Source organism: Lissotriton helveticus, chromosome 11, assembly GCF_964261635.1.
Source record: "Lissotriton helveticus chromosome 11, aLisHel1.1, whole genome shotgun sequence".
NCBI classification, from domain to species: Eukaryota; Metazoa; Chordata; class Amphibia; order Caudata; family Salamandridae; genus Lissotriton; species Lissotriton helveticus.
The window spans coordinates 488,512,594-488,529,477 of NC_136072.1; the positions used below are offsets into that span (position 1 = coordinate 488,512,594).

At 42.0% G+C, this 16,884-nt stretch overlaps 1 protein-coding gene across 1 annotated transcript in view; it reads left to right on the forward strand.

The window, feature by feature from the left end:
• Positions 1 to 767: 767 nt before the first annotated feature.
• Positions 768 to 16,884, forward strand: part of LOC144790825 (vomeronasal type-2 receptor 26-like) — a 115,492-nt gene continuing 99,375 nt past the window's right edge. Inside the window, exons 1-2 of the mRNA XM_078665499.1 lie at positions 768 to 797; positions 3,934 to 4,057. Coding sequence (XP_078521625.1) covers positions 768 to 797; positions 3,934 to 4,057 — 154 coding nt within the window. The remainder of the gene's footprint in view (positions 798 to 3,933; positions 4,058 to 16,884) is intronic.

Sequence of the window (16,884 nt, forward strand, 5' to 3'; positions counted from 1 at the left end):
TGTTGGCCACAAATGTGACCTTGCGAATATCGTTTAATCTCCCGGGCCGTATGTACCATTCAGCAACACTAGGCGTAATGTGGGACGGCTGCATTTCGCCCGATGTAGAAACGAACCATTTAAAAACGCGCTTGTTTCTCGCAAATCTTTGTGGAAGAGAGCTGAGGTGAACGAAGCCTGCAATGTCACCTTGAGTACTGTTCACTCACACATTCAAATCTGTTGTGTAATCTAGTCGTGAATGCACACGAGCCGCGTCAAGCCAGATAGTTCTTTTTTGCTTGTTTAATAAGTTACTGCAATTGAGGGCCTCCATCAAACATGTCCATAGTGGGTGCCTATTTAGCAGTGTTCCATGTGCGCCTCATTCCAAACTGCACGTGTCGCAGCTTTATTGTGACTGACGCCATGCCAGACTGACCTCCCCTCTGACACTAGCCACACTCCCAAATAGTTGTCTGATATGGTGCTTTGAATCTTGAGTGGACCCAGGCTCAAAGCAAGAATCAATTTCTTATGTGGACCTGCTGAAGGTGACTATTTTAGTCTTTGTGCCGCTCACCACCATTTTATTGGCTACGTTGTATTTGTAATGGACATTAAGTGCTTTGTGAATCCCCATTCTGGGGTGGTCCACAAGGACAATGCCGTCTACATATTGTAATATCATGACTTTGTTAGCTCAACTTTTTAGCAGGATTAAGTTGGCCTGTTTCAGTGCTGAGCCCATGACAGCAGTGTAAAGATTGAATAGTAAGGGTGCAAGCATGCATCCTTGCTTTAAGCCATTATTCGAGGTATACAATGATATGGTTGACTGCAGCAAATTATTTGGGATGCCCCACCCTCTACGTTTCCTCCACAAGTTGTTCAGCTATACAGAGTAGAACGCAACCGAATAAATGACAGAGCACGCATAGAGGGCGAGCTGCTTCTGGCTGGTTCGCTGTGGAGTGACTTTGTTGCTTCTTCTGCAGGTATAGCACATTCGATCAGTGGTCACCTGTGTACAGTGGCTCAAGAAGTTTAAGTCAGGGATTCCAATAGACTCTGGCATTGTCCCCCCTTTGTCTGGAGTGTCCTCTATGTTGCTGAGTGAAGGTGCATTGGCCTTGTGTGTCCTGGGGTTGTACTTCTGCAACGTTCTAATGTAGTGAATGAAGCAGTGGGGCAGCAAGCTGCTCCAGCTGTGCTGGAGGTGCAATGTATCCTCGAGACCTGTTAGTATTGATGGTACTGGCTCCCCAATTTTGGTTTATTGCACGGAAATTGAGCCACTGCCTTTGTTGTAGGTTCTGATTCCGTTAGTAAGCTGATGACAGTTAAATGATCGAGTTGTCCTCCGTCAGCTGAGGGCAGGGTGAAATGCACCTGTGACATGGACTAGGAGCGGGCGCAGATATGTACTTCACGGGCGCTTGCTGCATATTTAAGTTGCCCACAAGTTCTCGCTCTAGGATGTGCAGCCAGATTCATCAATGTCCCGATTTGCGAGTCCTTAATAGCGATTATTAAGGAATCGCTATTAATGACTCGCAAAACGGGATTCATATAGAAATCGCAATATTATTTGCGATTTCTACAGCTTCCTTATTTGCGATTACCAAATTGCTAATCGCAAATAAGGATGCAATTTCAAGGGTGCCAGGGGTGTCCAAAGGACACCCTGTAGCACCCCTGAAATGTAAATGTAGACTGATGTTGCGCACACACATGTCCAAAGGACATGTGTGTGTGTAACATACAACTTAGAAAATGCTAAAGTGCATTTTTCTAAGTTTTCACTATTTACCACGAAGTCAGGCTTCGCGGTAAATAGCGGCCAAAAATAGCGAATTTGCAATTCAAAAATGGTTCATGAATTGCATTTAAGGAATCTCAAATAGAGATTCCTTAAATGCAATTCCTCGCAATTTAGCGATTTCGCAATTTGCGATTTTTGCAATTGGGGTGATGAATCCCAAATGCAAAAATTGCGCTTGCAAAGGGCCAGATTCTCAGAATCTGGCCCTTTGCGAACCAATTTTACAATGATGAATCTGGCTAGTGGTCTTAAGATCGTTTTTTTCTTGAAAAAGAACTCAATTGATTTGGCTGCACTTTGGTTTGTTTTCCTTTACTGAGTGCCTCAGACATGTTTATTTCTGGTGATTGGGTGGCTACATTACTACTATCTTGGTTGTTGCTTGTTTTCTTGCTGTGCAGAATTTTTGCATTCTGCCCAAGTGAGTCCTCAACTATGTCAGTTTCACTTTTGATCTGAGTTCTTATAGATGTGGGCAGCCTTCTCAAAAATGCTGGATCTGCATCAGCTAATCTGGTGCTTGTCTTTAGACCCTCCGTTTTGCCCTTGCATTGTGCGCCGCTAAAGAAAGAGTCTGTGGGACAATTTCTACCCAAGTAAGAATGGATTAAGGGCCCGATGTAGGTAAAATAGATTTACCGATTTTTAATTACCGAATCATACCGATTCGGTAATTAAAAATCGGTAAATCTAAGGGGTTGAGATGTAGGAACATCCAGATGTTCCTTCTACCGAATCGGTAAATATCTGTATTTACCGATTCGGTAAATACCGACCGGTAATGGCCCATTCATTCCTATGGGCTTTGAAGCCCATAGGAATGAATGGGGCATTACCGGTCGGTATTTACCGAATCGGTAAATACAGATTTTGACACGGGTGCAGGGGGTGTCACTTTGACACCCTCTAGCACCCCCAAAAAAGATTCGGGCCATGTGGCAGGCATACCTGCCCTAAGGGCAGGTCTGCCTGTCATATGGCACAGGTGTGCATGCACACATGTGCATGCACACCTGAATCGGTATTTTACCATCAAATATATTTGATGGGAGTCCAGGTCCTGATGAGAAACCCCCAACAAGATGGGGTTTGAAACATGTTGGGATAAGGCACTCACATGGTGTACTAATACTTCTCTCTTATTGACAACACCCTACAAAAAACTATAACTCCCAGAGCCAACAACACTGGCAGGAACATATAAGACATTCTTTGTTAAATCACATTTGTCCGCCAAGTGTTTCTAAATGTAATAAGGGACTGGTCATATATGGTTAGTTATGTATTGATATGTTACACCTGTTGACTGTGTTGTTTTATGATTTGTCTGTTATGTACATTTTCAGAGTGTTTTTTACATATGATCGAAAACAAAAAGAAGTGTTGCCTGACAAGATGACATGATCAAAATGTAAGAATATTTTTCTCCTGAAAGTAAAAAAAGAAAAGTGAAATAAATCACACAGGATTCTGAATCAAGGACACAGGCTTGTTCTGTTTAACAATTTGTTTAAATTGAGCTATCTAGATACTTTGTGTGTTTATAAAATTGAAGTGCTCCAATCTAGGTAGCGTACGGACCCAATCCTTCTTTGGTTTACCAGTACATTAATGTACAGCACATCCATTGTGTCGCAAGGAGGAGGGAGTGGAAACTGTTGCATTGCCGTTTTGGTGCAGCGATGCATTGTTTTCATAAATGAGGTCCGAGTATTTGTGCTGGTGTAAGCTGGTAATGGTGTGTGAAGCACCCACTCAAAGGCTGTCTCTGGAAGGCTGACATGCATACTTTTGAAATCACAGGCTAGCATGGGCATATTGGAGCTCTTGAGTGGGAGACCTTCTAAGTAGCCCTCCCACCAAATGGTATAAAGGAATATTTAAGAAAACAGTGTAGCTTTCAGCAGCACACTATGTCTCTGGTGTTCAGTTGTAACTAAATACCAGTAAATAAAATGAATAGCTCTCCTTGTGTTGTTGCCGCACACTACCCATACATGGACTCTGCTTTCTTTTTGGGTTGAAGCATTTGATATTATTAAAAACAAATTATTGTCTTTCAATTGAAAAATGGAGGCAACAAATGCATTTTTGAATTCTAATCTATCTGTGACATTCCACATTAACAGATCCCTAACTCTGTGTGCAGTATGCCCTGCCAAATGGGCTTTAGACGGGCTTCCCGTCAGGGGGAAGCTCCTTGCTGCTTTGACTGCGTCCCTTGCTCGGAAGAAGAAATATCAGATCCAAAAGGTCAGTGTTAATTTAAGAAAAATCGTGCTTTTCTCTCTCTCTCTCTCTCTCTCTCTCTCTCTCTCTCTCTCTCTCTCTCTCTCTCTCTCTCTCTCTCTCTCTCTCTATCTCTCTCTCTGTTTCTTGCTCTGCCTCTTCTACGCCCTCTTCGCTCTTTCACCTCTGGTGATTGACAAGTCTCAACTTTTCATAAAAGAGAATATTCAATCAAAAGCTGTTTATACTGTCCAATCAGAGATTAAAGGAAAACCGGACCAGAAAAAAAGAAGTAGTGTGAGTAATGTCTACAACATGATAATTGTGTTTTATTCATTCATTCCTCTAGCTGGGCACACCTAGATGTTCAATACTAGCTGCCTGCCTAGTGAGATTCAAAGTGGTTTTCTTCAACATCACTTAAGCCCCAACAATAAGCATAAAAAGAGTCTGAATGAGGACATCATAACTTCTTTATGAATACACATTTTTCAGATATAATCATCTTACACGCCTGTCTGTTTTTTAACTAAGGATTCATTGTCCAGTTTTGTGCTGAACAGTGCTAGTTGGATGATAAAAACAACACTTCTCGTTGGGGAGCTTACCTTGTGGACTATTGCACTCTGCCCTCCCTGAACGTCAGCTTCGCTGCCTTTTTGTCTCCCTCCCGCCGCACCTACAATCTCTAGCGGCCGCTGTGTGGAGGGGGACCTGGTCAAGGAACTACATCCCCCAGACTGCTTAGCGGAGGAAGCCGCCGCCGCCCGCATTTCTCGCGCCAGGAGGCGCATAAGACGCAGCAAAGCCCCGGTGGAGCGGGCAACACTTTTCGTTGGGGGCTTACCTTGTGGACTATTGCACTCTGCCCTCCCTGAACGCCAGCTTCGCTGCCTGTTTGTCTCCCTCCCGCCGCCTCACCTACAATCCCTAACGGCCGCTGCATGGAGGGGGACCTGGTCAAGGAACTACATCCTCCAGACTGCTTAGCTGCGGAAGCCGCCGCCGCCCTTTTTCTCGCGCCAGGAGGCGCATAAGACGCAGCAAAGCCCCCGCGTCGCGTCACCGCGCGCGGGCAGCGCCGGGAGAAGCCCGGGACAAGGGCAGAACCATCTGTGGCCATCGGGGGCCAGAAGAGGCCAGGCCGGGCCATCCCTCTAACAATTTACCTTAAATAAACCAAGGTATTGTTGACCTTCTCCAGGAAAGTGGGACTGGGACAGCTCCGTGGTCTTGAAACAAAGGGCAACCAGAGAAGGCGTGAGGGTCTGGGGCAGAAGCTGATTAAGCGCAAAGGAATAAGCGGAGAGGGGGTTTGTGGTAGCTAACCTATCTAGTCTATCTGGTAGTCACTGTCTCTAAATTAAACTGGGAAAAATTTTAATATAACAATGGCCAGTACTGTGCAAACCAGGTCGGCTAGGCAGAGTCTACGTACTTCCCCGGACCTCCGCTCATCTGGCAAATCAAAGGGAGCGCACTGTATGGTACCTGGTAAACCAACAGCAATAGATAAAATGTTGCGCAAAGCGATTGTGGTAGTATTAGAGGAAATAGAGCGAACAGAGAGGTGTTTTTCATTAACTCCACAAATTGATTTAACAGCCTCACAAGTAGATTGCGAACTGGAAGAGCCCCTAATTGATACATATACTTTACCAGATCCTGACTTAACGGACATACCCTGTGGCCAGGAGGTGGATCTAAAAGCACAGGCGGGCAATAAAGGGGAGGCACTGGCACAAAAGGGCAAAAAAAAAAGATGTTAAGTCTCTGGAAGAAGCAGAGGAAGGGTACCTCAGTTATAACAGAGAGTAATAAACCTGGTAGAGTGAGCACCCCAAGGAGCGAGGAGCAACCACACACTCAACTCCCCCCCAGGTGGGCTGCTCAAATGATTTCAGACCTTCAGGCCCACTTTGAAAGTGTCATTAATACTCAAATGAAAATAATTATCAGCAGGTTGGACAAGGTGGTGTCCATGGTAAAAGCAAAGGGGCCAGGCGCTGGGAGCACCCACCCTTCTCTAAATAGTATCCCAGGAGGGGAGACTATCCCCACAAATTTGACGAAGGTGACAGATAGTAAACCTGCATTAGGACAAGTTACCTTCACTACATCCCCGCCCAAGCCGGTTGGTCCACAGGGGCCACTCATAACCCAGGTCGTAAAGGAGAATACTGCCATCGCGAGGGAGGAAAATCGGATGGGGCCTAAGATCATGCATCAGGCTATAGTCCATAGGCAGACCGCCTTTCACGCCCCGTCACGGCTCCAGGCATAAAGATCCCCGAATAAGGGAACCAAGAACATATTACCTTGTCTAAATCTGCCCCCGCAAGCTGCCCCATATGTAATTATCCTTACGGGGGTGCCCGAGCTAAGGCCAGAACAGACCGAGACCCATGAAGAGCTTAAAAATAAAGTCATGTTTCGGCTAAATAAGTTTAGACCTCGTGAAGAGAACGAGCAGGGGAAAGTTCTGTTGGTACGCAGGGTGAACTGGGTGGGTAATAGGCATAAAGACATCAGTGGGGATTCTGTGGTGGTGAACTTTAGGAACCCCCGTATTGTTGACAAAATTGTACATTGGGAGTTACCCACACAACACAACAACATTAGAGTCATGCCCTTACATTTTTTCTATCCAAGGGTACGCTTAGCTCAGCTTATGACTCGGCAGTGAAAAGTAGGAGTGGAACAGGGTGGGACTACGACGATCTGTACCTAATGCCCCGATCAGGAATCAAGGAGCTGTATATCGGATGAACAGATTTGACCCATTGATGTCTCTGGAAGAACTAGATTGACTAGGGAAGAACAGCTTGGCCCAAGAGAATCCCCAGTATATCCCATTAAATGTTCTATTAGACTCCCCCTGTGACCGGGTAGGCGAACCTAGAAAGGTGATACAAGAAGAGCTTCCGGCAGACCCCCAAATAAAAAGTCAGGGTAGCAATGGTATATCTTCCCAGTATCCGACATCAGTGGGTAAGGGAGCCCCGGAAGGGAACAAGGTAGAAAACATTAACCGGACATAATCGGTGAGTACGTCCTCTACCAAGATGGGGCTAAAGATCATGTCATGGTATATAGCGGGACTGGCTGTGAAATTCAATAACAAGGGCTGGAGGGATTATATTATGAGGTTTCAGATAATATGCCTGCAAGAAATTTGGGTGACTAATTATAACCCTTTTTTTCTATCGGGTTATAAGTGTTTCACTATCCCTGCCCAGAAGTCACCATCAGGAAGAGCCATGGGAGGCCTGATTACTTATGTGGATTTGCAGATTGAAGGGGCGTGGATGGACCTCAACTGGCCATCACATAACTTGCAGGCCCTGGGGCTACACATGAAAGGGTTAAACCTCACTATAATTAATCTTTATAATGCAGTGGGGAGTAATGGGAAGGGAACTACAATTAAAGAACTCGATAACTTTCTTAACACCGAGCCCGTTCATGGAAAAAGGGCAGTGGCTCCATTCCGGATAATTGCGGGCGACTTTAATTGCCACATTTGTCCATCTCTTAGACCTATCACTAGAGACTGGTCCCGTTGCACGTTGGAGAATGGGCCACACTTTCTGCACACAACAGATGGGACGGAAATGGACAGGTTGATGAAAGGCCAAAACCTGATACACACTATTGACCTAGTGAAAGTTGAAGAAGGAGAGGAGATCGCACCCACCTTTAAGGGTAGAGGCTGCCGCTCCTTTATCGATTTTATTGTGGTTTCGAGACTGTTTAGATCCTGGGTGAAGGGAGCGGACATTGAGTGGAATATACATAGCGATCACAATCCCCTAGTGCTGGAGCTAATATAACCCCCCACCAAAAGGGTCCCCCGGGCTATGGAAAATATTGAAAGAGCTACGGACCAGGGGCGGCGCCTGAGGTGGGCTAAAATAGACGGGGCAAGGATCTATAAATCGCTAATGGATAAAGGGTGAGACGCCTTTAAAGTGTGTCTTGACCTTTCCCTAGAAGGTGCAGCTGTGGTAAATGCATTTGAGGAAATAGCGCACCTCGTTGAGGGTTTTTTAACGAACACTAAAAAGGCAAGTCCAGTTAGCGCCCCAAGATGGTTTGACAAAGCATGCTCACAGGCCCACAAGAACCTGAAAGACAGCCTAAGGGCACTCCAGAGGGATAAGCTACACATCGCCCAATGTAGAAGCACTTATAAGAAAGCATTATATACTAGGAAACAATCGCTCCAAACGCAAGTCTGGGAGGATTTAAGGGGGGCGGCGGAGAATAGAGACGTCACAGCATTCTGGAAAATTATCAATAAACCATGTTTTCAGGATACAAACGCCCCTGAGATATGTAATACAATACTCCCGGAACAATGGCATACTCATTTTAAAGACTTGTATAACCACACAGGAGCGTCTAATGATGTTACTGAACCAAGCACCCAGTGGGTTGCCAGGCAGGAATTTACACTGGAAGAAATTGTAGGGGCAATAAGGGCCTATCTAAAAACAAGGCCCCAGGTCCAGATGGAATACCACCTGACCTATACCTAAGTAAGGTGGAACTATGGGGCCCCATACTAACAAGGGTTTTGAATGCAGCAGTAGAGACGGGCCTCCCACGCTTGTAGTCAACAGCAGTAATAGTCCCCATATTTAAAAAAGGGAATAGGGACGACCCTCAATGTTATCGCCCGATATCCTTAATTGATGTAACGGCGAAGGTACTTGGGCGCGTGGTGCTGAATCGCCTTAAGGTCTGGGCTGACACACATAATATTATCACTGAAACTCAGTATGGGTTCAGGGAAGGAAGGTCCACGACGGATCAATGCCTGAATATTTACCTTTTGGTTGCCAAGTACACAATAGCAAGTAATGAGGCAGTGTACCTGGGGTTCATGGATTTATCCGCCGCCTTCGATCATGTAAACAGAGAAAAACTGTGGGTCCTGATGACAAAGCTAGGGGTTGAACCTGATCTGGTGAATATATTAAAAGCCTTGCACTGGTATACATCAGCCAAAGTGCAGTTTAGTGCAGAAGGAGGTTGTACATTACCTTTCCCGTGTAACAGCGGGGTCAGGCAAGGTTGTATTTTAGCCCCCTTCTTGTTTTACTTATATATTAACAATCTGGATATGGAATTAGGCAAATTAAGAGCGGGTTCCCCCCAGATAGGTTCTCGCCCTGTTCCCGTTCTGCTGTACGGGTACGATGCGCTGCTGCTAGTCCGCACCCCGAAGGCCTTGCAGAAGCTGATTGATGGGTTCGTCAGTTTCAGGTCCTCACTTGATTTATATGCAAACCTGGATAAATCCCATGTAATGTTAGCAGGGGCTAAAGCCTGCACGAATTTTACGTATAGGATAGGTATTCATAAAATAGGCCGGGTTCAGTCTTTTATTTATCTGAGCATATTGTTTGACGGGCTATTAAACTTCAATCTGTTAGTTGAAAAACACTGCTCTAAATTGGTGGCTGCAACAGGGGCGATAATGAATTATGGGCGGAGGCTGGGACGGTGGTCGCCCGAACAAGTGATGAATCTCTATAGATCAATCTGTTGCTCTAAAGTGACTTATGGGGCAGAAGTCTGGGGGTTTGTAAACACTGAAAAAATACAAGTGGAAGAAAACAAATACCTCAGAAAGGTATTAAAAACCCCGCAAAGCACATCGGTCCGCATCCTACACGATGAATTAGGTGCTGAGTTCATTGAAGATTTAATAAAGATTAGACTCCTTTTAGCCTGGGTGAAGATTTGGATCAATGGGGAGGCAGCTCTTACCAGGCAAATTATTTTAGATTGCCTGAAAGGGGATAAGGGACTGAACATCCCCTGGCTCAGATATGTAAAGACCACAATGGAGGGCATGGGCTGTCTGAACCTCTTTGTCAACCCAGAAAAAATTACTACCTTTGACAAAGTGAGAGTGAAAAATATATTTAGGGAGCAGGCTGTTGCATACAGGGCGGTTAGAGAAGAATCAAAAGCTACAGTCTGTGCCTATAGAGCACTAAAAACAGAAGTGGGGATGGAACCCTATTTAGCACTATTTTATAATGCCCAAGAAAGATTTTATATGACGCGTTTTAGGCTCAACCTTTTACATCACATCTTGGCAAATCCAGCAGGTTTTACACATACGGTTGAGCAGAAGGGTACCTGCGGCTGCGACAATAGGTCTCTGCAGGATACCCTTCATTTTGTATTGTTATGTTCATTTTATTCTGTACCTAGGCGCAAGTTTTTAGTGGATATGTTAAAACAGTCAAAGTTTAAAAGTGCTAAGCTGGCACTGTTGTTTCTGCAAAGGGCCAATGATTCTCACACGCTGTTTTGCATAATGAATTTTATTAGGATTGCTGTAAGGTTGAGGATCTCGAGGGGACAGTGTTGATATTTGTATACATTGTATAATCATGGGGTTTATGAATTGTATTCTTAATGAAAGAACTGTTTTATGTACTTTTATGGTATATTTTAAAAACTGAATAAAGATTACTTGGATGATACAAATTCGTTTTTGATGCCACTAATTGGGCAATCTAATCTTGCCATATCTTTTAGATTTCTTGAATGACGCCCTTTTCAGCAGTTTACCTTATCATAGTGTGCTAAGGCTCAGTACACATAGTCCAGATATTATGGAAAATTCTTTTCACACTGCAGTTCATTGTGTAGAGTTTCCTGTTCACTAATCATTGTCCACGTAAGAGTACTCAACCTCAATGTCGGTGCTATTCTAACCAAGCCCTTTTCCCGCTTAGTAATGAATTAACCTTTATGAAATAGTTCATTGCCTTTTTAACTCCATTGTTTATCGTTGCATTTCAGACCTGAAATGGCCCTTCTTTGGGAAGTAGCATCTTTCTATTGAGCTAGCCAGTAGGTGTTCTTTGCATTACCAGCAAACTAATTTTTTCTGGCAAACTTAATTCTGAGATATTTGTTTTATATCTTCCAAGAAGAGGGTATATCAGTGCATTTATTTGATCTAAAAAGTGTATGAATCAACTCACAATGATGTATGTGTTCAGTGGGAAGATGAGACTACTTCTATGCCATTTCAAGTGCTAGTCCTTTGCATTTGAGGCAGTGGAGTTCTTGAGACATACATTTATGTTTTGCTCACTTTGCAGATTTGGCCTTGTTTTTCATCAAGGGTGCCCACTTTGTCAAAGGCAATGGTTACAGCCTTCACCAATACTGCAAATATTTCTGATAGTTATCAGACCTAAGCAGGCGGGCAACTAGAGCCAAATTTCGGGGTGGGGGGGGGGGCTAATTCTTCCAACCATAGACAGAGTGGCAGTAAGAAGGGGTGAGCACACAACAAAAGCCTCATTTACAAGTAATTTGTATTTTAAAGACCTGTTAAGTACTCAGGGATCACTGACATAATATAGAATGACAAAATATAGACTTACCAAAATATAGGGCCAGATGCATCGAGCTAAAAAACGGTCACAAAGGGGCAGATTCTGCGAATCTGCCCCTTTGCGACCGGTATTTTTGCATTTGGGATGCATCATCCCAAATGCAAAAATCGCAAATAGAGAATTCGCTAAATTGCGATTGTTTGCATTTAAGGAATCTCAAATTGAGATTCCTTAAATGCAATGCATGAAAATTTCAAAAATAGCGAATTCGCTAATAGGGCACGCAAATTACCACGAAGTACAACTTCATGGTAATTTGCAAAAACTTAGAAAAATGCACTTGTGTGCATATTTCAAAGTTTCATGTTGCGCTCACACATGCCCTAAGGGCATGTGTGTGCGCAACATATGGGCACAGATCAAAATCAGGGGTGCAACAGGGTGTCCTTTGGACACCCCTGCACCCTTGAACTCGCAATCTCAATTTGCGAATCGCTAATTGTGATTCGCAAATTTAGATTGTCTTCCCACTCATTCCTATGGGCCTCTGGGCCCATAGGAACGAATGGGGAGGTATTCATTAATTACGACTCGCAATTTGCGAGTCGCAATTAAGGAATTCTAAGGATTCGTTATTTTTGTAGTGATTGCTTGATGCATTCCATTTTGCTATTCCATATTAGCGATTCCTTATTTTTCGCTAATAAGGAATCACAAAATGGATGCTTGATGCATCTGGCCCATAGTCACCAAAATATAGAATGCCAAAATATCGAATTCCTATCTACAAACAGGTAAGTACAAAAATATCGAATCCAAAATATAGTCTGTAAAAAATATAGTCAGTCAAAATATCGAATTTTTTTAAATGTCTTAAAAGTAATTTAAAATTAATGAAATAATAAATATAGTTAACTAAAACATACTTAAAATACTCAAATAACCTTAAAATTAAGATATAATTAATTTAAGTTATTAATAAAAAAATTACAATATTCTACCGTAGGATAGCAGAAGGGTAACATTTAATATTACCACTCCAGTGAGTGCAACAGTAGGGAAAGCGTTGGATAGCGTAGGGGTAAAAAATACTATTCCCACTCCAGTGAGTGCAACAATAGGGAAAGCGTTGGATAGCGTAGGGGTAAAAAATACTATTACCACTCCAGAGAGTGCAACAGTAGGGAAAGTGTTGGATAGCGTAGGGGTAAAAATTACTATTCCCACTCCAGAGAGTGCAACAGTAGGGAAAGCGTTGGATAGCGTAGGGGTAAAAAATACTATTCCCACTCCAGTGAGTGCAACAGTAGGGAAAGCGTTGGATAATGTAAGGGTAAAAATTACTATTCCCACTCCAGAGAGTGCAACAGTAGAGAAAGCGTTGGATAGCGGGAGGGTAAAAAATACTATTCCCACTCCAGTGAGTGCAACAGTAGGGAAAGCGTTGGATAGCGTAGGGGTAAAAAATACTATTCCCACTCCAGAGAGTGCAACAGTAGGGAAAGCGTTGGATAGCGTAGGGGTTAAAAATTACTATTCCCACTCCAGAGAGTGCAACAGTAGGGAAAGTGTTGGATAGCGTAGGGGTAAAAAATACTATTCCCACTCCAGTGAGTGCAACAGTAGGGAAAGCGTTGGATAGCATAAGGGTAAAAATTACTATTCCCACTCCAGAGAGTGCAACAGTAGGGAAAGCGTTGGATAGCGGGAGGGTAAAAATTACTATTCCAACTCCAGAGCGTGCAACAGTAGGGAAAGCGTTGGATAGCGTAGGGGTAAAAATTACTATTCCCACTCCAGAGAGTGCAACAGTAGGGAAAGCGTTGGATATTGGAAGGGTAAAAATTACTATTTCTACTCCAGAGAGTACAACCGTAGGAAAACCATTGGATAGCGTAGGGGTAAAAATTACTATTCCCACTCCAGAGAGTGCAACAGTAGGGAAAGCGTTGGATAGCGTAGCGGTAAAAAATACTATTCCCACTCCAGAGAGTGCAACAGTAGGGAAAGCGTTGGATAGCGGGAGTGTGAAAATTACTATTCGCACTCCAGATAGTGCAACAGTAGGGAAAGCTTTGGATAGCGTAGAGGTAAAAATTACTATTCCCACTCCAGAGAGTGCAACAGTAGGGAAAGCGTTGGATAGCGGGAGGGTGAAAATTACTATTCCCACTCCAGTGAGTTTAACAGTAGGGAAAGTAATGATTTAATATATTATTAAAAATAAATTAAATATCAATACCAATAAAATATTAATTGAAATTAATAACCAATTTAATATTATGTAATAATTAATTAGAAATACAACTACATATTAGTTATTAAAAATTAATAACCTATTCGTAATTATTGAACAACTAATTAATTTTCAATAACAAAAACTAATTAATAATAAAAATTAATACCAATTAAAAGTTTACAGTAAATTAATTATCAATACACAAAAAGTATTTTTAATATGTAATTAATTACAATTACATTACTTCCCACCCTATTCCCCTATAAACCCACATCCCATTACAGAAAATACATTAATACAATTATCATAATTATCAAATATTTAATTAATACAAAATAATTACCAATTTATAAAAATGAATTGCCAATTAATAGAAATTAATTACCAATTAAAAATTAATTAACAATAAATCTAAAATCAATACCAATAAATGAAACAAAAGATTTACTTAATTACAATTAAATTACTTCCCACCCTATTCCCCTATAAACCCACAACCCGCTACAGAAAATAAATTAAAAAAATTAACATAATTAACAATTAATCAATTAATACAAATTAATTGGCAATTAATAAAAATGAATTACCAATTAAAAAATAACAATAAATTCAAAATGAATACCAATAAATAAATAAAAATATTTAATTAATTACAATTAAATTACTTCCCACCCTATTCCCCTATAAACCCACAACCCGCTACAGAACTAAAAAGCTAAATTTAATTAAAAATGAATAATAATTGCTAAAAATTAATATTTAATTTAATATAATTAAATTACTTCCCACCCTATTCCCCTATAAAACCACAACCCGCTACAGAATTAAATTACGCAAAAATTAAATAACATAAAATTCATTACTTAAAATACATTAAACATACATTACAAAAATTAATATACACTTTTCACACATATACTAACATACAAAACACTTTAAAAAATTGATATTATTAAAAAAATCGATATATTTAATGCCTATATTGTATACTTCGATATTTTGACTTCTATATTTTGAAAATCGATATTACTTACCTTAAATTCGATATTTTTAACCACTATATTGTCGCAGGGTTTCTGTTCTCACACAAAACTGTGCACAGAGGAGTGGAACCTCGGCGAATTAGGGTGTCCCAAAACTCACCTTAGTATCCAACTCACCCCTTACCGAGCTAGCTACAGTGTCTCATTGGACATATCAAACTCCCAATGTTTAGACAAACCAGAACATGAACTTACAGTACCTCAGGGTACGTGGAACTCATGAACACTCTTTCGTTATATTATCATTACAAACCAGAACATGGAGTAAAGAAGACACATGTGCATTTGAAATGTTTATTTACTAATGCCGTCTTCTCAGGCGCAGTATCTTAGATAATACAAGTATACTTATTATCAGTAGCAAAATTATCAGCATAGTTACTAAGACATAAAAAGCGAATGGTGACAGCATGTTAACATACTGTAATGAATAGGAGTTAACAACACTTATATCTCACCCTAACACATATATTATATTATTAGCTAAGAAGGTCTCTTTGGGTTGTTTTAGGGTGGGCCCATACCTTAGTGTCCTAGCATGAAGGATTCACATCAGCATACACCAGCTCTCTCTGCATGTGCACCGCATCAAGTGTGTTCTATGTGCCTCGTGCAAAGCAATATCAATCCCGCCTGAAGCCAGAGTTGGCAAAGGCTGCACTTGTGTTATGACTATGAAGGCGTGGAGATCAGACCTCATAACAATTCCATATCGTGTTGTTCCTGAAACTTCAGCACTCTTCGTGCAGACCTAGTTTATTAAGCAAAGCTGATATCAGAGCAATAACATATTATTCTCACATACACCACGGCAAACTACTAGGTTGAAAGCTAAGTCAACAATTAAGTGTCGTGTGCAGAAGTTGCAAGAAAGAAAAATGGTGTTTAAACCTCAAATGTACCTATGCTAACTTAACACGATATAAGGATATACAGGAGCTATATGACACCCCCCCATGATCCGAGAACGGACTAAATATGATAACAGAAGTGCCATCTCATGAGAGCAGAACTCAACAGTAAACGAGCATGAATCGAAACTAAACTTTAAAAAGTAATGCTAAAAAATAGCCCAAAAATATAACGTGGCTCAAGCCAATAGGCAAGGAAATAAAAAAAATTCTTGACAAATAAGTCAATAAATTCAATGAAATGCTATGAATCAGCACGTCAATCCGAGGCAGTGTCTATGATAAAACTGTATATGAAAAGTAAGCAGCAACAGCCTCTAATAGGAAATCACTGTCCTCATCCGAAAACAGTTCAGCCATCCAATTTAAAAGATGAAAGGAACATACGTGTTCTCCCAGCACCGGATCCTCTATAACCATCAGAGGACAGCTCGTGGGTTTTCAAGAAAACTTAGTTCCAAGAAAGTCTGTGCTGCCGACAATATATCCCAGGGACCCATTAGTCCATGCGCCACTGCTAAGGCCATAATCCTCTCGTCAGAACAAACCAACTCGTGAGCAATGATAGGACTCATCAGCTGATTAAAATCGACGTCAGGAGAAACCGGTCCGCAGAGACACAAATCAATGGCCCAATGGAAATCACAGGTCAGGCAGTGAAATACAGGCTGGACACAGGTGAAGTAGGAGAATCGAAAAGATAACCCATATGCCGTGCTCAATGTCGCCAACGGCAGTGTGCCATAATATTCAAGCATGCGGTTGCGAAACCGCGTCAGTAGCTGTTGCGCGGGGTCTTGCACAGGAAGGACATCCATATTTAAAGAGACAAAAAACCACTAGTGCGCCAGCTGCTAATGCAAGTAAAAATGGGAACCCTCCAAACAAGGATGAAAAAATAGAATGGAAGAAAGCAGGGATGACTCCAAAAATTTTTTCAAAGGAAGTCACGAGACCACTGCTAACAACTTTAAAAAAATGCGCTAGGCCCTGTGTGGAGGATGCGTTAAAGATAGTACGAACCATAGCTCCGAAATGCAAAGGCAAATCAGTATTCAAAAGTGCCTGAACCTCCGTACGGGTGTTTGCAATGTGAAGCACGAAAGTTTCACGGGCCGAGCTCAAGGCCACCTCTTTCTGGGACAAAAGAGCCCTTATTCTTGCCATGCCGCTGAATTCTGCTCCCAAGGTTGGTATCTGTGGCCAGATGGAAGACTCCCTATGTTCACGTGTGGGAGGATAAAGCACATTTCTGCAGCAAATAACCCGCTCACTTACTGTTACT